This window comes from Natator depressus, chromosome 5 (assembly GCF_965152275.1).
Source record: "Natator depressus isolate rNatDep1 chromosome 5, rNatDep2.hap1, whole genome shotgun sequence".
Classification (NCBI taxonomy): domain Eukaryota; kingdom Metazoa; phylum Chordata; order Testudines; family Cheloniidae; genus Natator; species Natator depressus.
In genome coordinates, this window is record NC_134238.1 from 89617154 (window position 1) to 89641123 (window position 23970).

The 23970-nt window shown below is 38.8% G+C and overlaps 1 protein-coding gene across 4 annotated transcripts in view; it reads right to left on the minus strand.

Annotated features, from left to right (window-relative positions):
* The window catches only part of NTRK2 (neurotrophic receptor tyrosine kinase 2), a 265538-nt gene that overhangs the window by 130378 nt on the left and 111190 nt on the right, over positions 1 to 23970 (minus strand). The window contains exon 12 of one of the 4 annotated variants that reach the window (XM_074953178.1): positions 9260 to 15581. The exons of the other annotated variants lie outside the window; for them this stretch is intronic. Within the exon in view, the coding sequence (XP_074809279.1) occupies positions 15544 to 15581 (38 nt within the window). The 3' untranslated portion in view covers positions 9260 to 15543. Of the gene's footprint in view, positions 1 to 9259; positions 15582 to 23970 lie in introns of those variants that run through there. 4 annotated transcript variants of the gene reach the window in all.

The following is a 23970-nucleotide window of genomic DNA, read 5'->3' on the forward strand; positions in this document are numbered from 1 at the left end:
GCCATTTCTTAGAAAACACATTAATCAAATAGACCACATTCACATGGAAATGCAAATACTGTGTATGTGCACGACTGGATCTGTCGGGGTGATTCCCAGCTTGAGAAGACATAGTCCTACTAGCTCTCAGTAAGCTAGAGCACTAACAGTAGCGGCATAGCCATGGCAGCATGGGCAGTGGCAGGAGAGACTAGCAGCCCCATGTACAAACCCTCCTGGACCCTGTGGGTACATACTTGGGTGACTAGCCCGAGCTGCTGCCTGCGCTACCATTTTTGCGTGGTAGCTTGATGAGAGCTAGTGCAACTGTGTCTCTTGCAGCCGGCAATCACATCCCCACCTCCATGTGTAGACATACACATTGACAAGCAGGAACTGGTGCATAAGATGCTAACATGATCTTAGTCTCAGCCCTTAAAGGTTGGTAATCTAATACAGCAACACAATATTTTTGTAGTGGTATGTGAATTTGATTTATCATGAGAGCATTAGCACTGACAGAAGCAAAAACACAGCGCTAACTTCCCCAACTAGTGCATCTCTGTACTGACCTGCAATAACAAGCTGCAGAGCCTGACAATCATACCAGACCGTACAAGATCACAAACCCTCTTTTCACTTGCCTCAGTTCAAGATTTAAAACTGTAATGGCTACCTACCAACTCACTAAGAGTCTCAGAGGGATAGATTTCAGAAGATGTGCCCATGTATTTCCACATAAACTAGGCATGCAATTCTGTGGGTGTGTACACAAATACCATACTTCCACATGCCCACCACATTTTAGTGCATGGACATGGCCAGGTAGGCACACACTAGTGACAGAGGCCAACAAACGTATAATGAATTAAAAAAAAAATTCAAAATTCTAGGATTTTAATCATTTGATTCAATCTTGGAAAAGGGCCAATTTTCACAGATTATTTTACTATGGTACATGAATTTTCTGAGCATTTTTTTAGCCAAGTTATCCTTTGCACCGAACACATTGTAATATTTCATGTACACCGTTTTTCATTCAAAAATTGCTTATTAATCCAAATTGCAAATAAAATAGTTTTAGGAGAGAGGAAGGAAGGAAAAATGAAACAAAAAATTGAGTGTGAAGCTGCATGAAAGAAAACAGTGACATGGAAAGAATGTATGTGAAGTGCCCGATTCTCCTACCCCGAATGTAAATCAAGAATCACAGAGGTCTAAATCAGCATAAATGATAGCAGAATCAGACCCATGCTCTTTTTATTAAGCATGATTATATACTTTTGGTAAACAAAGTTTTATATTGCTGTGCCGGTGAGTTCTGCCATGGAAATGGAACATCTCAAATATAGGATTATACATGAATTATGTTAGAAATGAGTTAAAATAATGGATCTATATTATTCCGAAAATACAGTGCCAAAAGGTAATTACAGATATTTGTATCACAGTTATAAAGAGTGTCAGTTTCACGTCTACATAATGTTTAAGTGAAAATCCATAAAATCCATCCTTCTTTCTTGCTGAGAAATTAATATAGGATTAAACCCTGAAATTCCTACTTTCTTCATGCCCAGGCAACACTTCTATCCACTTCATTGGGAGTTTTGCCAGAATGGGGATTAAAGACTAGATGATTTGGCGCATAGCACCAGTGATGTATAATCTGTGTCATCTATCCAGCTATCTATCCAGGTTCTTAAAACGGCACTGGCTAGAACTGTAAAGATTAGCAAAAGCCTGATCCTTCACTGCTCTTTCATTCACACAATTACCATGGGCTCCAGTGGGAGTTACGCACATGTGGGGACTGTAGAACAGGCCTTTACTAGGGAATGTGGTTTTCACTTGTCTGTGAATTCAAGTTGTGCCCTCAGGTCAATAGGTTCTACTCACCTCTCCACTCTAAGGCACACAGGAGCAGAATGAATAAAGAGGGGTGAAAAAGAAACCCATGACACCAGAGTGATGGGGGTTAAATAGAGGCAATGCAACATGCTGCACCCTCTCTGAAACCCATGCCTCAGCAGTGCTGGGCGCATGCCTGGGCTGTGCTCCTTCAAAAAGCTTTAAATAAGGCTCTGAGCCTGAACACACAGACTTAGGAGGAGGAGGAGGAGGAGGAGGTCTGGCAGGAAGTAGCAATGGCATCAAGGCTTCTTTAGGCTCCTTCCTGGGGGAATGGAATCCAGCAACTAACAGAGAGGTTCTAAAGGGTGGTACATTGCATTCCCCATGACTCCTCGCGTACTCTAGGTTCTGCAGGTTGCTCCCACTGCGCCATTCCAGGCTGTCACTAATCCTGCATTGCTTACAAGAATGCATCAAGAACTCCACAAGTGCTAATTTATGGATGGTTTTCCCTTCCCGTAAGTTTTCTATGGGAAGAAGGGGTCAGATTTAGACCACGCGAGCCCTGCCCACAAAACTGTATCAACTCTTCACATACCAGGGGCCATATTCTCAACTTCTGTATAGTGTTGCAACCCAACTAAAAAGTCAATGGAACTATGTCAGTTTACACCAGCTGAGGATCTTGTCTGAAGAATTCTTCCAGAAGTTCGCAATTTGTTTGCAAAAATGCACTCCTGGGCTGAAAAATTGTCATATAGGAGAATGAAGATAGAGAGGTTAACACATCTATCGACATTTTAAAGAGGATAACAAAACAGATGCCACTTTATGTTCCTATAAATAAAGCAAAACTTCATTTCAAGAATGGGATTGATGCAATTTTTTTATATTTTATGTTGCAATTTATGCCATTTTGGCTTTTTTTGAAACAGCAATTATTGTTAGAAAATGAATTACTGTTCATACTCAGTAATAGTTTTTCATAAAAACCATATTTGTGTTCACCACAATAACTTGCATAGTAATAATCAATATAATAGTAAACATAGATTTACAAATCAGACCAAAGTAGTTATGGTCTTTGAGTTCAACAGAGTCTTCTGAACAGATATATACACTATAATGTATACCATCTAAATTCATCACCTAACAGCCCAGAATGGAACTGGTTTACTAGGTCCTTTAATTTGTTTAAACAAACACATTTTAAAATGTGCATAAATCACTATTTTACAAATGAACTGAAAAAATTCTCTAAATGATTTTTTACGCAGCAAAAAAATCAAACTAAAATTAAATTAAAATCCTTTTATAATGTTGTAAAGGTTTTGACTAGTATTGAGTGAACACCGCAAAAACAGATTAACAGATTCTAAGGCCAGAGAGTATCTTTGTGATCATTTAGTCTGATCTTGTGCATAACACAGGCCACAGAACTTTCCCAAAATAATTCCTGGAGCAGATCTTTTAGGGAAAACATCCAATCTTGATTTAAAAATTGTCAATAAGGACAAATCCACCATGTATCTTGACAAATTGTTCCAAAGGCTAATTACTCTCAGCATTTACACTTTATTTCCAGTCTGAATGAAACACAAGCTTCAATTTAAAATTAATTTGCTTGATTTTTGTTAGCATCCCCTTTGTGTTCAATTAAGAGGAAATTAAGGGTACATATACACTGCAATAAAACACCCTCAGCTGGCCCACATCAGCTGATTCAGGCTAGTAGGGCTTGGGCTGTGGGGCTATAAAATTACAGTGTAGATGTTTAGGCTCGGGATGGAGCATGGGCTCTGGGATCCTTTTCCCTTACGGGGTCTCCAGGCTCTAGCCCAAGCCCGGTTGTCTACACTGCAATTTTATAGCCCCACAGCCCGAGCCTGTGAGCCCAAGTCAGCTGATGCAGGCCAGCCATGGGTGTTTCACTGCAGCACAGACATGCTCTTAGTGAGCCAGACAAGGATCAGACTGCAGCCAGGACCACACAGGCAGACACAATCCCTTTGTGTCAATAACTCTGATGACAAAATCATAGACGAATAAATTCTGTTGGTTTATTTTATGAAATGTTGCTTGACACAGCCAGGAGCCTGAGCCATGGCACTGAGGTCACGAAATAAGCCAGACAGGGATCTGACCAGACTCTTTGCAAAAGGAACTTCAACATGCATATGGTGTTCCTTACTGTGGATATCATGGGGCAAAATTATATCTGAAACCTCCATTAAGCAAATATGCCTTACAGAAGCCTAATTTTTGTTGAAATCATACCTCAGACAAGACCCGTGTGTCCCAGAAAGGAAAAGTTTTAACATTTTTCTGAGATTCCCTTATGCAGTCTAGCTTGCTACACTACCTCTCCTTGAGGCATTCAAACCATTAGTAGTTAGAGGGATGACAGGATAATTCAATCTCCATGCCTACACAGTCCCTGACCTTTCTAGCCAGACTCCCAGTGAGATACCCTTTTCTGGCATGAACACCTGTCCACTTGAGATCATTCATGATCCAAACAATATCACACAGGCTAGCAAAGAGCCATCAGATAACTAGAAGTTTCAGTCACTTCCATCCTTGGTGGAATTCAGACCAGTAAGCCAGAGGTAAAAAGTTATAGATCCCTAAACCACACGCCACCTCAAATCACTATATTTGGAAATGGGGTCTCCTAGGAGAGCGGATTTCAACATCTGCAAGTTAAAAGGCTACATAGTCCTGATAAAAAGCAACAATTCAGCCACGATTTCAAAACATTACATTTTTATGGCAAGAGTACAGGTTTATTCATACAAACATATGAAAAGGAGATAAGGGATGGAAAGCTGGGATCCTCTTCAAAGGGAAAAAATACAATTACACATGAACATTTCTTTCCAGAGAAAGAAACATGATTTTTATGCCATCCTAACAAAATGATTGAGAACTCTTTGCCTAAAAATAGGCTATGGGAACTTTCAACGGGGAACCCATGCTGATGTATGAGAAGCAATGACTGCATTAGTACACACAAGAAGACGACTGGCCTGAGAATATTCCACTTCAAGAAATTTATATGAAATGACTGCCATGTTATTCTATGCAGGAAATGATCTAGGAACTTACTGCAGAGCTATCTGAACTTACCTGATTTTGATTAGTATTCTTTTACACAAATGGACCTTGAATCAGTGATGTCTGCATTTCTTGGTGGGTTTCTTCACTTTTCTTATGACTGATATATTAAAAATTAGAGAAGAAAAAATGAAGAAAATCCTCCTCTTCCTCCCTCCAAAATAAAAGGTAGAGATCATTGATCATCCATTCATATTTTTTTCAGGTTTAGGGCTGGCTGTTAGAAAAAGAGCGAGGACTGACAAATTTATTAATTTAGTCAATACAGGTCTGATTGTCCTGTCGGTTGCAGTGATGTATTATTAATTATTTGTACGGCACTAGCCTGGGGAGCCTTAGTCACAGACCAGGATCTCATTGTGCTAGGCCCTGTAAAAAACACAGAGCAAAAAGATGGTCCCTGCCCCGAAGGAGTGCATAATCCAAGTACCGTACCTCTAAATTATATCACAGATGTAACGCCATAGATTGCAGTGAAGTTACTTCTGGTTTAACAAAAGGTATAATCAAGAGGGAAATTAGGCCCATAGAACAGGATCTCTCTTCATATATAGTGCACCTGACTGGAAAACCATTCAATACATTGAGCAATCGTGTCCAACATCCCACAGTAGCCAATGGAAGTCTTCCATTGATTTCGCTTGGGACTGGTCCTCTGTTGATATGCCCAGTTGCAAGCCAACGTGCGGAGACCATCAGAGAATAGAATTAAGAGTTTTCCCTTCACGTTTCCATTTTATCACTCGTATTTCAGGCAACATGAACTGGTTTGAAGTTCAGACCCATTAATTCAGTCTAATTTACATTTTGTGTTTATAAAAATATACAGGTCTGAATAGAACATAGTATGTATGTGTGTGTGTGTGTCTCCATGGAATTGTCTCAGCAGTTGCTAGGTGTTTAGTACAAGAGAACCTTAGTGAATCTCCCTCTCATTCCTCTGCATATTGGCTAGGCATCATCCTATAGGGAAGTGCAGACATGGCTCACCCTCTTAGCTACTGAAGAAGGGCAGGAAGGGTTGAAGTAAGCAAGGGGTCCTGACCTCCTCTCGGAAATGGGTGAAGTCTCCATGCTGATTCATACAGATCTGTCATTGGCCTCAATGCTCTGGAGAATGAGGCTGTGTTAATAAATCTGCTAACCCTTGCAGGGGTAGATGGAGCTCCTCTTGAACGGAGTTATGCTCCTTACCTTCTTGAGTCATTCCAGAGTATTTCTGAGAAATTGCTCATCTGTCCCCAAGGAGTTTCACCCTTTATATTTAATAGGGGCTATTAGGCGGGTCAGTGAGAAAATATGGCCTGAGGCGCGGATCATGATACTCATCTCTACATCTCCATTTCATCAGAACAAATACTGGAAATTTTATCAGCTCCCTTGATAGAAGGGTATGCCTGCTTTTTGGTTACTCAGGGTCACAACTCAGGCATCATACTGAATCCTCTGTTGCTTCTGGATGCACAGACAACAGTAACTCCCATGAGTGATTTGTATCATCTTCATTTGGCAAGAAAGAATGGAAATAGATGATGTGACCTATTCTTTCAGAGATAGATCTTGCCACACTTATCCATCTTGAGGTTGCATTACTGCAATGCACTCTATCTGAGGTTTTAACTAAGACTGTATTGATTAAGGTTGTTGCTTATAACTGGAATTGTATGTAAAGTTTACGATCATGAAGCATGCAGGCACAATGAAATCATTGGGGGCTATGAGAACAAGGTCTGAATCACCAAAATAAGGTAAAGTAGTGGGTTACAGGGGAGGTACCAGCCTAACAAGCAAGTTAATTTTATGCAGCTACTTTGCAGCTAGCACAGCAAGTTATTCATACCAAAGGCAGCATCAACTTGTGATCAATCATTAGATCTAACGCAAAATCATTTCCTCTCCTGTTTCAAATATGCCTTTCTATGTTTTGTTTGTTTGTTTGTTTGTTGAGGTATTTTGTGAAGTTTAGAAGCAAAGTCTTTCTTGCAATCCTTATAGGATTTTTAAATGCAGCTTTATATTTTGGGTTGGATTGCATTTTTTTAAACACTCTGCTCTCTGTTTGTTTGTGCACATCATCAATATTCCATCGCCTTGGTCATTAAAGAGTTTATCTGACAATGTGGATGCTAAAAGTTTGAATGGTAAACCTTAAGCAAAACTAATTTTTTTTACTATCATGACTCCAAAATGTTTTCTCAGCTTCACCGCCCCAGTTCCAATACATTTGCACTAGCAATTTATGTATATTTTATTTACTTTAACAATTAACAAATTTTTGCCTCAAAAAGTCTTTCATCAGAATAATCTGAACATCTAAGCTTAGAATTTTTTGACTTTTTGGGCCCAATTCGGTAGTCCTATGACACGAAATACTGCCAAACTCAGAACTGCAAGATTTGCTCTGTGTGTGTGTAATTATTTGAGCTACAGCCTATTAATCCTTGTGATTATTAACACAATGTAGGAATAAAGCATCAGTTACTGTACATGGACAGTGATGATATTTCATTCCTTCCCTATATTCAACAATAGGGAATTAAACCAAAAAAATCTATGAACTTGACAGTTTATTCTTGCACTATGTTCAAAATGAAGAAATTAAATGGCACTATCAAAAACAATTATTCATATAACATGTACTGGTAAAAATTTTGAATGTGTGCAGTTCATGTTTGTGTCTAATCCCCTCTCTTATAATTTGTCTTTATAAGAACCTACTTTTTAAAAAATAACTATTAAGATATAATTCATATATATTTAAAAGGAATCATTGCTTGTCTTTTTACCACCATCATGGATTATTAAACTTTAAATAACTGAAAAAGTTTAAATCTCTTTTTACTACTTATCCTGCTTGTTTACTTTCTTCACTCATCTTGGACAATGTAAATGGTCAGTTTCACTTTTGTTTCTTGTCTGTTTCACTTTTTCATTCTCCTCCCTAGATGGTACATTTCTACTGAGTTTGGGACAAGCCCTACAGCAAAATATTGCATGGCAAAACCCTAACACTTTTCACTCATTTTCACTTCATTAAAACATTTCTATACATATTATATTTTATTACCCCTCTGATCCCCCCTTTTTTTTAAAAAAAAAAAGCCACCATATATTTTGGGTCTAAACTAATATGGACAATATCCCTTTGAATTACAATAGTAGAAAGTTATATATAAAGCCTTTTAAATATATGAATGGGCCTTTCATCAGGCTCATTTCTTTTGGATGATGAAGCTCCATTATGTTGTCTGCAATAGCACATTTCACATGAGTACTGAGAAAGCATCTGTGTAAAATATGCTATCTGACATAGTCACCATGCCAACTTTAAGAAAAATTAGTCATTTCCCATGACCATATTAAGCTGATTTGGTAAAATGTTCAGGGATCTACAGTCCTTCCCGAAGGGAAATCTGGGACTGTACATTTCACAAACATGAATGACCATTTATCATGAAAAATCTGAATCTGCCAAATTCCAACTCCTGCAATGAAATCCAGGGGGAAATATGAGATGCCTGTGCAAAAAGGGCAAAACTTGGGCTTGAGTTATGACATAATTGTTTCAACCTTCTTAACTTGTTTTTTCTACCTCTATATAGTCTTTCAGGAAACCACTGTGCAACCTCACAGTGACACAATGGCATTCAAATCTTCAAACCATATTATTGATTTTTCTTTCAAAGTTATTTTTTAAAAAAATCAGCATGGTTTCTCCTAGCACCCAAGTAGTCAACATTCTATACATCTATTTTAAAGGACCATATTATCTAAGCAGTCTCCAAAACAGAACCCACCAGCTGTGTGATTGTGAAGCACATAAGCTCTGATCCTGTAAACCCATATGTAAATAGGATCCATTTGGGTAGACCCCTCTGCTACAAAGCCCAACTGAAGTATTCTCTTGCAGGATCAAGGCCACAGTTATATGTGCAGTTACCTGATCTGAATACACAAGTGTTTGATTGTGTTCACAAATGATATGCACACACACATTTTGTAAGCCATATTTGTAAATTTAGTCCCCCAACTCTTCTTTTTTTAATTTTAAACAGGACTCACCCTACAAGAATGTTTGTGTCACAAGGATTTCTGGGTAATTGTGCTAAATCCATCATTCACAACTAAATAAACACATCCATAGACTGTACTGATTTATAACATCTGGTACCATGTGATAACTGAGGACACACCCTATAGAATTACACGTTTTCCAATAAAATACTGTACATTACTAGTAAAATACCAAGTGCATGCTAAGTATTTATAGAAAGTACAAGACACAATGATAATGAATTATAAAACTTTATTGGCCTGTTAAAAATAAGTCCAGCAAGTACATTTATGTAGTCTGTCCACATTATTAAGATAGTATTTGAAATAAAAACAAGAATTGTCAATTATTTACAAGAAATATAAAATCAGCTCTAAACATATGTTGGGAGTGGAAAATCTAAGATTTACAACATGTTGATGGATTACAGCAAATGTATTTTTAAAAGATATGTTAGGATGCCTAGTTGTTGATAATCATTTGGAGCATTATTTCCCTTGATACATGAGAAAACAGACTTTGGATACAGAGAGGTTACGTTTTCTATACTGAAACTAACATTTAAAAAAAACTAAAAGGTGTAGAGTTCTGAATGGCAGAGAGAGAAGTTTCAACTTTACTTAAGAAACCTCTGTTCTCATGCTTAATTTGTGATATGAGGGCCTGATTCTGCTCTCACACTGGTGTAAATCAGCAGTCAATCCAATGAAATCAATGGCATTATAATGGTACAAAACTGGTTTAAGTGCGCACACAATCAAACTCAGAGGGTGAAATCCTGGCCCTACTTATGTCAATAGGAAACTCCAGTTGACCTCAGTAGGCCAGGGATTTCACCCAGTTTCCATCAATAGTTCAGTACAAGTAACTCCCCCACCACATACACATCTGAAATCCTACCCAGCAGTTCTTGTGCTTCTATATTTTTCAGCAAATGTCTGAACTTTAAAGTAGCTCCATTTTCTTGTACAGATGTGAGCACCGTCCAGTTTATTCTGTGATTAAATTAAAACCTAGCAACAGGCTATGAGATGAAATGTAAGAAAATGGTAGCAACTCTAGTCTCTTGCCTTCATTTTCATTTTAAAGTTTTACCTGGAATTGAGACTATGTCTAGCCCCTTCTGTAAACAGAATGCTGACACTCAGGACTGACCTCTTCAATCAACCCTAATCCCAACTGAGACTCTGCACCTTTAAGCAATGATCTGTACATTTTCTGCACTGAACTCAGTGGGTCAGATTGCCAGCTGGTGTTAGGTGGTATAGTTCCATTAAAATGAATGGAGCGACATACGTTTACACCAGCTGAGGATGTGTTCTTGTTAATGCAACTGTAGTTATTTTGTACAATACAGAAGCAATTAGTTCCGTTTCTAGCTGTGTATTTTAATTCCCACAAATACCATTATTACTTCAGTCTTAAAAAGTTTAAATTCTTATGGGGAGAGCTGCAAAGTGGCCTCAATTAATCCTCTACAGATGGGCCTAAAAATAGCACTTATGTAAGTAAACAGAGTAGTCAAACATCTTATTTCCACCTAACTTAGCCATTTATGTTTACAGAGCAGAGGATGGTTATGGGTATTAAAGTGCTAGCACAGACAGAGGCCACTTTTGAAAGTTTTGTTCTAGACATTTTTGTTGAAGCAAGGCAATGACATATATAACACCAGTTTTCTCTACAATGTTGCATCCCCGCAACACACCACTTTCCATTTTGAAAAACCACATTATGTGCCCAGCTACTCAGGAACTCTTTCTGCTGCTACGAATTCTAAACCTTGCACAATTTGGGGCATACATTGCACTTGGGTGCACCTACCCCCATAGTGTGCCAAAGCCCTCCAGAAAAGCATCCATAGCTATTGGGCCCTGGGATTAACTCTTCAGAATGTGTGCACACCCAGGCAAAGGGACCTGGTAGAGGGCAAGAAAGATGAAGATGGGGCTTTCTGGAGAATGATAGGGAAGGACAGTCGGGGGCTACTGAAGGCTTGAGAGGACAGGGAGAAGTCAGTGAAGTCTTTGAGGGTTGTAGGGAAGGAGGAATGAAGCAGTCTCAAAAAACTGGAACAAACTTCAGATCAGAGTTGGGTGGGATTTTTCAGACAAATAGTTTATTTGCCAAAAATCCAGTTTAACCCAAACTATTCAGACATTTGGGTTAAATTCGGCAAATAGTTTTGGCCAAAAAAGAATTGAAAATATTTTCCAAAAAGTTTTGTCAATATTTTTAAAATGAAATGTTTCAACTTTTCATTTTGAAACACTTCATTTATAAATTTAGATAGATTTATTTACAAAAAAGGGTAAAAAAAATAGAAACAAAACATTTTGTTTCAGACTGAATTAAACAGTTTTTTCAGCCTGAAATTGTTTTTTTCCCCGGTGCTTTGTTTCAGCCCCCAAACCAAGAAGTCATTCACCTCTACTTCAGATAAGCTTTTGAGTACTCTCTGATGTGAACATGGACATCAGTTGTGGTTGTCCAACACTACATCTACAGAAGAGGATGGCTATGACCTCAAATAGGTAAAAATGCAACAAAGAAAATGAACTTGAATCAAAAAGGTGTCAGGACTAAGGTTTTGTTTAATTGCTTCCAATGTACAGGCCTTGAATTAATAGCTTTTGGATATCTACCTCCTGGCATCAGAAAATGAGAGTTAGATGCCCAAATGTAGGCACAAAACTGACAGCTGGATGGAGGATCCTTTAAACACTGGACCTTTATGTTAGGATCAGAATCAACAGAAACTGCATTCCAATACCTGTAACGGTAAGCGCCCATAAAAAGCCTTCTAATCCTTGGGGAAATGCTTTTAGGGGCCATTTGTGGCAGGAGAGAGGACCAGATTCTGGTCAATAACCACAAAGAATTAGAAATAATAAATACAGGAAATATATTAAGTGGAATGGTTTCTAACTAAAATGTGGTTCATTGGTTTCCTGGAGATGTTTCCTTCCCTGATGGGGATGTGCTTCTATCACCAAACTCCCATTTACTTCTGTGGGAGCAGGAGCAGACCCTTACTTATTAAAAGGACCTGATTGTGCAACCCCTTGTTTACATTGGTGAGCAGTAGTCCCATTGAAGTCACTTGAACTATTTGTGTGAGTAACTGCTCACCAACAGAAGGGTTTTACCATATGGCCTTTTAATGCTCTTATCTGCTTGATCTACTAATCCTCATTTTAAAACAAATTATAGCATAAATAAACCTCTTTTAGTGTAATAATACAAATATATTTTTGATTTCCTTTCAGGTCTGGCAAACTTCTAAACTTGTCCTTTAAATGTTTCATGAACTTTTTATTGCTCACTGAAATAACATAAAAGGTTTTTAGTATCTATCACATGCTGGATGTTCAGTGACTTTTACCATTTTAATGGCTCCTACCTGATTCTTGATTTGAATCTCACTTTATTTTAAAGAGTTGGGAATTCTGTAATTAGATGAGCTCTTTGTTCCACACCATCTGGGCAGATTAGAACCTCTAAAGTGACAGGCAATGTCATTTACAATCAAGCTGAAAAATACCAATTTAGGGTGTATTGCAATCTCCCTGCTTAAAGTTCAGCTCCCTTTAGCTTTAAGAGACTAATGTGTTCATGTAATGGAAAGAAAATATTTTAGAAACAGGTAGCCTAGTTCCATTATTTAAACATTGTCACTGTTAAAAAAAAAAGTAGTAACTAATCACATGCTGTAATCCATAAGGCTCTGTGAACATCTATATTAAGTAACAGTGCATTTAGTGACTAATGAAAAAGATATCATACAAAATACTCAACAAGGATATCCTACAGTGATTGATTGCTAGAGAGATAGATAGATATCTATATCTGTATATATCTATCAATGGTGCATACATCAGTTCCGATTTGTTAATGTCTTGGTTACATAAAATCCAAAATACTGTGTCAGTACGAGAAGAACTATTTGAAATTCAAACCTATTATTGTTCCTTAAAGTTGAATTGCAAAGTGTTACAAAATAAATCACAAGTAGTGTCAGGTAAGATCCTAAATCACTTATGGAATGTATGTACTAAATTTCAAATCCAAAAATATTTCAAAACCATCTTGTCCTTAACTTAGTTGCCAAATTCTGAGTTTGGCATTTAGTCTTTTCCTTGCCAGAACAGAAAGGCTCAGATCCTTATCTCATTTACATAGGAGTAAACATAGACTAACTTAACTGTAATACAATGAATTTTCACGATTGTAATTGAGATTGGAATTTGGCCCAGCAGACCAAGCTCTGATATTACATCAGTACTATCCTTTTGTAATTCTGTTAACTTTAGTTCAGTTATCCCTGATTTACACAAGTGTATGAGAGATTAGAATCAGGCCCAGTTACATCAGAAGCAATTCAAATAAAGTTGGAGATGCATGGGCAAACAAGATGTCAGTGCAAAAGTCAATTAAAAAAAATGAGTTAAAAGGATCAGTAGGGTAGAAAAGAATAGGCATCTCCAAAACATATGATTTGAAAGAGCACTTCCTTATGCATTTAGAAGAGAGAAGGCCAATGTTTTCTGATTTTATTTCAAGGAACAAAAGCAAGGTTTAGCTGATATCACTCCAACTGACCGACTGTGAAGAACAGCCCTAATTGTTATCCTCCGTCAAATGCTGCTGCCCAAGGAAAGCATGTGTAGGTTGACCTAAGACATTGTGGAATTTGAACATATATTGAATTCCAACTCCACCTCTATCCATTACACAGATGAACAGCAGGAGAGGACACCTCACTAGAGCCTTTTGGCTTGTGGGAAGGAAAGGAAACACCCCAGAACTCCACTCCTCATATCAGTGAAAAGGGGAAAGAAATAACTCCCTATTTGGGACAAGATGAGTACAAATGTTCCCAGACTCAGAGGCAGACTCCTTCCGGGTGGATGCCGAGGGAAGAGTGAATGATGGGTGTGAAAGATTGGAGGGAATGTAAGAAGACAGTCAAAGAGTTGGGCTGAGAAAGAGGAAGAGATTGGGAAAGAGACTTAAAGGTGAAGGAAGGATCATACACAATGAAGAAAAGAAAGAACAAAAGGAAGATAAGGAAGGAAACAAGCAAAAACAAATGATGCAATACAGAATATTGTAAAGTAGACGAAAGCTAGACACTGAAAAAGAGTACAGCAAACAACAGACGCACCAATACAGAGAGAGTAGAAATTAAAAATGGGGTGAACGGAAAAGGGAAAAAGAAAGAAAAGCAAATCCAAATAGAGAAAGTAATCTAAAGCCCTTCCTTTTTTTCCAAATGTCCTATGTTAAAATAAATAACCAAAACCAACATTTATTATCTAGATAAACCATAAATGGCATATAGCATGTCCTCAACTTCTAACAGCCTATGAGGAAATCAAAGTGACTGTTCATTCATTCAAAACCCACAAATTTGGTGTGTGGAAATGGAAACACCCCATCTTTACAATCATTTATTTCTATAGAGGTTCATCTCAGCTTCCCTTTCTGGGAATCCTCTTAACTCATTTTTTTAATTTCAAAAACATTTTTCATTGATTTTTTTCTTCTTTCTTACCGATGTCACCTTCTGAATAAGAAAGCTCAAGTACTGAACTCAGGATTTGGCAGGTATTTGACATGGAAATTACTTTAAAAAATTATGTTTCAAGTGTAGGCCCTGATCCTGAAAATGCTTATGCATGTGATGTGTGTATGTTTGGTTTGCAGGATCAACACCAAAAGATGTTAATTTCGCATCTGTATTCTAAGCTCCAGCTCAAACCGTCCCAGTCCAGCAAAGGACACAAACACAAGCCTAAAGTTAAGCACATAGTTAAGTGATATTCTCAACAAGGATGGGCTTTGCTGAATCAACTTACATGGACTAAGGTCTGATCCTGTAACTCTAACTCATGTAATTCTTGCTCACCAGAATCTTCCCAGTAAAGCCAATGGGACCACTCACAGGAATAAGGATTACAGGATCAGACCTATATGTTTACTGCTTCAAGATTTTAGGCCCCAATTCACTTTAAGTACATCAACAGTCCCACTGAATTCAATGGGACTACTTACAAGTTTAAAGATAAGCACATGCAAAAGTGTTTGTAGAATCTGGGCCTTAAACATCTGATTTTTTTCATTTTTTAAATGAAAAAACTTTGCAATTCACCTTTAATAAATATTATTTCTCAAAACCAACATCTTTCCAGTTAAGTTCAAACAGAAAAACTTTTTGACAGAGAAAACAATGTAACCAAATTTCATTTAAATGCCATTTTGAAGCCACAGTAAAAACAGGATAATAAAAAAGAATCTGATAGCTTATTTCTGGGCGTTCTTGAGTTTGATAGCGGCCTGAGGGCTGATTTTGCCCTGATGTCTCCAAAACAACTAATGAGCTGTGTGTACGTCTAGAATCTTCCAAACACAACCCATGTCTAAAAGAGAAGTCCAAAGGATGTGGCAATTCACAGGACAAGAACAATGTCCACTCCCTAGCGTGCAGCTTCAACAAACAAGCTCAAGAGCCCCTCTCTCATTTTTTTTCCTTATTTCATTTACCCATCCAGTGGGATCTTATGAAACAAAACAAAACCTAAAAGAAACAAAATAAAATATGAGAAATCATGCTTCACAAAATTTAAGGAAAAATTAACACAAGGAAATAAACACAGATGAACACTAGATAAAGAAGAAGACAAATACACATGGAATGCATTTCAAAATGTGCAAAATAAATGTTAAATAAAAACTGTACATGGTTTATGGAAAACGCATAATTTGCGGTGTTTTATGGGCGTGGTTTTCATTAGTTAATTAAAAATCAAATATTACAATGCATGCTATTTGTATGTTGAACACACAGAATATTCACAATAAGATGCAATACAATACAACTAGTAGATACAGACTATGGGGGTCAGCATATATCATAGGCATAATTATGCTTTGTTTATATGGGTATCCTCCCAGCAGTATGCTCTCGTCCTAAAAAGAGCGGTATCAGAACTAGCACCACAACATTTCTATCAAGTTTTAAATGCCAATCAATGCTGACACACTAAATGTGTAAGGCTTTCTGCAGCATAGCACCATGTATTGACTCAGTAGTATTATAGGAACAGAGACTATAAATGGGAACAAGTAGTGATAAACACTGGGGATAGTCCTCTACATTGAGCAGAAGAACCTTAGTCAGACCCGCTGCCAAACAAGGAGTAGACGTGAGTAGAACATGGAAGTTTCTGAGGAATCATGGTCTTAATGGTGATCATCTGTATGCACCCCGCCCCCCCCCCCACCGCAACCACTCTCTTTTTGCTCTGTTCTGGCTGCTTAGCAAAAGAAATTTGGCAATCACACTGCAGTGCTCTTATTAATGCAGCATCAGGTTCCCAGGTGCTCACTACTCTTTACCTTGTGTTTATATGCACAACACTCTACATCGGCTATGCGCTGGAACAAGCCCTCAGTGTCATGAACATCTTTGATTTACTTTGTTATGAAAGAGAAAATTATAACCGAGGAGAAAGTTACCAATTTTTTCATAATGGATTAATTGCCTCTAAAAATCAACAGGCACTACACCAATGACTAAATAAAAACTGAGCTTTTTTTTTTTTAAAATCAGATCAATATTTCCCTCAATCTACCATCAAGCCCACTATGTGAACCTTAAGGATGGTTGTCTAAGGCTGAGAGCCTTCAGGAAAACCAGTTTTGGATTGGGATTCAATCCACACACCTAATTCTAAATCATAAATACTTCTTAGCACAGCATCATCTTACACAGGCTGTTGTTGTCTGACTGCAGTTATGTTATTATATACATCACTTTTTATTGTCACCATTGTTTGTTCTAATGACACTAAAAAAAACCCAAGGAAATAATATGAGAATTGGATTTACAAGCACTGTATTCCTGAAAATATATATTTCATCAGGAGGTCTTTTTTAAGATATCTCATCTCAGTAAATTCACAATTTTGTGAAGAGATCAAACCTTATCTAGACATCAGCTCACTCCAAACAACCAAAGGTTTAGAGCCAAATCCTGGTCCGATGTGAGTTAATGAGAATTTTGCTATTGACTTCAATAGGAGTTGAATATGACTGTTAGAAAGTAAGTAAAAGTGACTAATTCATTTACAATTCATTTTCTTGCTAATTAAAACCTTTAGTAGATAATATCATGTTTTGTTTGGGTGTAGGTAATAGCACACATGGAAGCCAAATATAGCTGGTTGGGTGCGCTACTTCACATTTTCAATAGGGTGTGTGCAAAATTCCTTTTCGCTGAAACAATCTTTGGGATTTAGCATAAGCCAACAAAAACAAAGAGAGAGAGAGAGAGAGACTTGGCTAATCCACATGTAAAATATAATTTCAGTACAAGTGTGTATCACTTCTGAGCTGCCCAGTTTCTGCACAGGCACTGTTTTTAACTGTTGTGAGAGGAAGGCTTCAGGCTAGATTGCTGCTGAGAGGATTAGTTACATAACGTAATGTAGTGTGAGTGTCTTACCTCCTCCTAAAGAATACTATGTTATTGCTGGACTCAGTGCTTTTATTACAATTTAGATAATTTTAATCCTGACAATTCTCCTGCTTTCCTCCTTTCACATAGATAAAGGATCTTAAATTAAATTACTGTATTCAGGCCATGCTGTGGGTTCCTGAAGAACTCCATAATGCAGAGTTCAAAGCAATATAATTGCACATTAATATCACTACACTGTATATTAAAATCACCTCAATTGTTCTGTGATAGATCATTATCTCCATTTCCTTTATTTTTAAATGTTGCTGTTTGCGAGAGTTAACTTGTATATCAGTATTTAATGTTGCTGAATGATCATCGTTGTTATTGAAAGTTTATTGCTAGGACACTCAGAGCATCTGTATGGGCTTTTTCATTGTTAAATCTAAAGTTTCATTTCAAATTATTATATATTTGTGTATTATATACATTATATATATAAACAAACTCATCACACGTTACTAACACCAACGTTGATTATTGTATGTGAAAGAATTTCAAAGAGCTAAGTTTTCTTTTCCAGTCTCAAACTTGTTGCTTGCCTATTGCAATTCAGTCATGTTAGGGAATGAAAATGATTGAGAGCCAATTTCATTCCTAGTTTTCATTCAGCAGTCCAATTATTATCATTTGTTAAGCGTGAATAAGTGCTTGGTACCGTACTATACACAAATAGACCTGGGGCCTGATTCTCCTCTTAGTTATTCCAGTGTGAATAAGGAGTAACTCCTGTGAAGTCAGCAGAATTACACCAGTGTGAATGTAGAACCAGACCTATGACCCTGACCTGAGGAGTTTACATTATAAGGTCCTGACTGTACAAAAATTTATGTGCATGCTTAACTTTAAGCACTGGGGTAATCCCCCTAAAGGCAATGGACTACTCACGGTGCATAAAGTTAAGCTTGTGCTTAAGTCTTTGCAGGATGAACACCTAAGGCCTCAGTCTTGCAATTGGATTCACACAGCCAGTCTATTACGCCTTCATGAACTCCCACATGTCAATGTTGCTCCTCATGGGCACAAGAGTTTGAGCATATTGATTCAATTGCAAGGTTGGGGCCTGACAGACAAAGGTCAGACAAAACCTTAGTCGCATGCCAACAGTGATAACTTGGAATTTTTTTTCCCCCAGATAGAAGAGGTGATGGTGTTACACTATCATGGATTATTCATAGGGCTCGCAGGAGAAGAGTTTTAAGAAGATGATTAAATGACAAGATGATGGGGGCCTGATTCACTGAGACAAGGAGGGCAATCCAGGCAAATGGTGTGACACAGCAGATGGCACAAAGACAGAAGGAGACAAGGAAATAAAGGAAGTGGTGAGGCTGGCATCATTGGTAGAGTGATGGAGGTGCAGTGAAATAGAACACGAAAAAAATAAAAGAGTTGAGATGTAAAGAGTGCTGCAGACTCTGAATAGAAACTTAAGTAAAATGTGGTTTCCACTGAAATAAAAAAAAACAAACTTTGCAATTTGATTAGGCAGGGACAATTTGTTCACCAGTCCTCTGTCTGTCAAGTTATTCAGGGTCACCGAGATAGTACTGTTAAAACGTTATGGAATGTGGTAGTTAGGAGAGGACATGTCATGTCCTATCTACCAAGTCCTTGACTGGGTTTCTCAGACTTCAAAGGGAGCCAGTTAAGAAAGTTTAGGCAAAACAGTTGACATTCACTGGAATAGTCGCCAGAATACTGGGTCCCAGGTTTAAGGCTATTTCAAAACAATCCTTGCTGTTGCATAAGCTGCCATTCAGAAAATTGTAGTAGAAAATATATACTACAGAGCCAATACTGGAGAGCTCAAAATAAAAGTGGAGGAAGAGAAGTTATCCAGCAACTGGTACAGAAAGAAGACCTTGACCAAAAATCAGTCACCCACTTTTAAGACTGTTGTAGAAAGGTAGCTCTCTTTGTGTCTCTGTCAGATCACTCGAAGCTGTGGCTAGCTGATCTACAGGACTAGTGAAAAGAACACAATATCAGAGTTCCATATCTTTTCCCAACTGTGGTGTCTTTCTTAGACGCTCTGCCCAACACTGTACTCTCTCAGTGTTTTGCAATGCTGAGGACATCTATTCAGATCACATATGCAGTTTACTCCCAGATGATACAGAAAGTCCAGTGTTCTTAAAATGGAACATGGTAATATTTTTGTTCCAATATTAGTCGCTGATATAGAGGACTTTCATAAATACAGTGGTCAGATTAATGTTCTTTAACAAACATTAACCAGTACATAGAGAAGGTTTTAAAACAAATTGATAAATTAAACAGTAATAAGTCACCAGGTCCAGATGGTATTCACCCAAGAGTTCTGAAGAAACTCAATTATGAAATCGCAGAACTACTAACTGTGGTATGTAACCTATTGCTAAAATCAGCCTCAGTACCAGATGACTGGAGGATAAAAAAAGGCTCCAGAGGTGATTCGGGCAATTACAGGCCAGTAAGCCTAACTTCAGTATCAGGAAAATTGATTGAAATGATAATGAAGAACAGAATTATCAGACACATAGATGAACACAATATGTTGGGGAAGAATCAACATGACTTTGTTTAAAGGGAAATCATGCCTCGCCAATCTATGTGAATTCTTTGCGGGTGTCAACAAGCATGTGGACAAGGATGATTCATTGAATAAAGTATACTTGGACTTTCAGAAAGCCTTTGACAAGGTCCCTCGACAAAGTCTTTTAAGCAAAATAAGCTGTTATGGGATAAGAGGGAAGGTCCTCTCATGGATCGGTAACTGGTTAAAAGATAGGAAACAAAGGGTAGGAATAAATGGTCAGTTTTCACAGTGGAGAGAGGTAAAGAGTAGAGTCCCCCAAGGATCTGTACTGGGACCAGTGCTGTTCAATGTATTCGTAAATGATCCAGAAAAAGGGATAAACAGTGAGGTAACAAAGTTTACAGATGATACAAAATTACTCAAGATAGTTAAGTCCAAAGCTGACTGCAAAGAGTTACACACTGATCTCATAAAACTGGGTGACTGCGCAACAAAATGGCAGATGAAATTCAGTGTTGATAAATGCAAAGTAATTATGCAAAGAAAATATGATTCCCACTATACATACAAAGTGATGGGGTGTAAATTAGCTGCTACCACACAAGAAAGAGATCTTGGGGTCATTATGGACAGTTCTCTGAAAACATCTGCTCAATGTGCAGCAGCAGTCCTTAGGAACCATTAGGAAACGGACAGATAGGACGACAGAAAATATCAAAACACCACATTATATAAATCTATGGTATGCCCACACACTGAATACTGAGCATAGTTCTGGATGCCCCATCTTAAAAAAAGATATATTGGAAAAGGTACAGAGAAGGGCAACAAAAATTATTAGGGGTATGAAACACTTTCCATACGAGGAGGGGTTAGGAAGACTGGAACTGTTTGGCTTAGAAAAGAGACGACAAAGGGAGAATATGATAGAGGTCTATAAAATCATGAATGGTGTGGAGAAAGTGAATAAGGAAGTCTTATTTACCCCTTCACATAACACAAGGACCAGGGGTCACCCCATGAAATTAATAGGCAGCAGGTTTAAAACAAACATAAGGAAATACTTCTTCACACAATGCACAGTCAACCTTTGGAACTCGTTGCCAGGGGGATGTTGTAAAGGCAAAAAGTAAAACTGGCTTCAAAAAAGAATTAGATAAGTTCATGGAGAATAGGTCCATCACCAACTATTAGCCAAGATGGGCAGGGACGCAAGATCATGCTCTGGGTGTCCCTAACCTTCAAGCTGCCAGGAGTTGGAATGGATGACAGGGATGGATCACTCAATAATAGCCCTGTTCTGTTCATTCCCTCTGAAGCATCTGGCACCTGTCACTGTTGGAAGACAGAATACTGGGCTAGACGGATCCCTAGTCTGACCCAGTGTGGCCATTCTTATGTTCTCAGATGCAATATAATATTAAAATTCATGTCTCCTAAGTTATGTACTCTCAGAGGGCATGTTTACACAGCCTGTGCCAGCTGACTCGGACTCACAGGGCTCAGGCTGTGGGGCTATTTCACTGCTGTGTAGACTTCCAGGCTCAGTCTGGGATCCTCCCACCTCACAAGGTCTCAGACCCCAGGTGCTAGACCGAGCCCACAAGTCTACACAGAAATAAAAGAGCCCCTCAGTCTGAGTCCCACAAGCCCAAGTCAGTTGGCATGGGCCAGCCATGGGGTTTTCTTTGTTATGTAGACATACCCAAAGAGAGTGCTGTAAAAAAAGCAGGCTGCATATTGTGCTTTCAAGGTGGCATTGTTAAAAGCACCTAATTAGGCCAATACTGGGTATTTTTAAAATCATGCCTTCAGATGATAAAACACAACTAGATAGTGGGGGGTGGGGGGGGGCGCAACTATGATGCAGTCAATTGAGAACCAGCAGTCAGGGGATCTGGGCCCTGTTCTTGACTGTCACTAGTCTCTGAGAGACATTAGTCAAGGTCCCTCAACAAGGTCCTGCCTAACCTCTCTGTGCCTCATTTTCCATCTCCATAAATTGTGTAGAATAATGCTGCCACACCTTTTGTAAAGCATTTTTACCTTATGGTTGAGGAGCCTCCTATACAGTAAAAATGAAGTATTATTATACTGTTGTTATTGTTAATTCAGCTCTTCAAGCACTGGAATAAAGCTGATACTTTTGTTTCCAAATGATTGAGGGCCTGATTTCCCAGTTATGCCCCTAATTTTTACATACATTTTAGCCAGCAAATATCCAATTTAGGCATGCCATTGTGCTATTTTCATATACAAATAAGATGTACAACGGCCAATCACAGGCCCTGAGTGTTACATCAGATTGGCAATTGCATTCTCCTGAGTTTTATAAATTAGAATTCAGTATTTGACAAATCCAAAAATATGATCCGTCATAGTCCTACTTTTTATTCACATTAGGGTTTTGATAAATGTGCTTTTGAAGCCCTAAACTGCTGGACTTTTAGCCTTTGTCATTAATTTTATTACCTTCTGTGATGGGGTGGACTAGATCCAGATGCCCCCTGCTGGAGGCCACACAGCCCTGCTTCACCCCGCCCCAGAAAAGAGCGGAGGAGAAGTCCTCCAGGCAGCCTAGAGTGGCTACAGAAAAGCAACCAATCAGAGGGACCGCTGCAGCAGCCAATCAGGGGCCAAAAGGGCCGTATAAAAGGAAGTTGTAGAGGCAGAGCAATCAGTTGCTGCCTGGAGCTTGAAGGAGGAGGGCTGGATGCCTGGCTGGCTGGAAGAGCAGCAGGACTGCAGACAGCTCAGTGCAGGCAGGCTAAGCCCAGGGGAGTGAGCACAGAACCTAGTCAGATGTGGGAGGGTATTCTAATGGGCCCTAGTGGTCTTGTTGAAGACTGAGCCCAGGTGAGGGCTGCCAAAAGGACACCAACTGAGGGTACCACGATGGGCCCCTTTCGGCTGTTAAAGAAGACAGTGCCTCTGGGGAAGAAGCCTTGGAGCTACAGTCCCATACCACAGCCATGAGAAAGAACTAGACGCTGTATACCCCAGAAGGAGGGACAGAGTGTGTGACTTGGCTAGAGGGCTGAGTCATTGAAGACCTGCTGAAAGAGCCATCGGCCCGGCAGACACTCATGAGAGGCCAGTGCCACCCCGTTATAAGAACAAAAAGAAAAGCAGGCTCACACCGAACCAGAAAGGAGGCATCCGCAAGAGGCGGGCGCTGCCCCATTCAAAACTGAGTAATTGCAGGCATGTGTCGGCCAGAGGGGGGGCACTCGCAAGAGGCAGGTTCTGACTCCATTCCTTCTTGTGGTCACATGGTCCTCCCCACTGTACACACAAAGAAAACTGAAACTGCAAAAATACACTACTGATATGGTCTGGGCTTATTCTGAAAGGAAAGGTTTCAGTAAAGTAGCATCCTTCTTACACATCAAGAAGCCACCTTTGCCCCCTCTGACCAACAAGGATTCTGGTAGTCAATGGCACCACGGCAGCTAATTCTGCCATGCTAGTGCTGGGAGTAGCTCTGGTATGTGGATAATCCAAGATGCATGGGGGTGACCTCTGCCAATCCTGTACAACCTCAGCCATAGTTCTTTTTACTGGCTATAACCCTCTCTAATATATACCACTAGTGACTCAAGATACCTAAAAGGTCAAAGCAGCCAAAAGGAAACTTCCAGGAGTCACATCTTTTAGCATCCTTTTCTTCTTCTACACATTTTAATGTGAGAAAAAGAGAATGTGACCTTTGGTTGACTGGGATGCAGTGACTGCCATAAAACCCAAGAAGCTTTTAAATCACAAATTGCTAGTTTTATTTCTACTGAGGTTGAAGAAATGGTGAACTTCTTTGGTCATTTAGGACCTGATCCTAAAGCCCACTGAAACTAACTGACTTCAATGGCTTTTGAATCGGTCCTTTACTATCCAAATTCTGCTGCTCAGCTAGTAAGCTTCAAATAT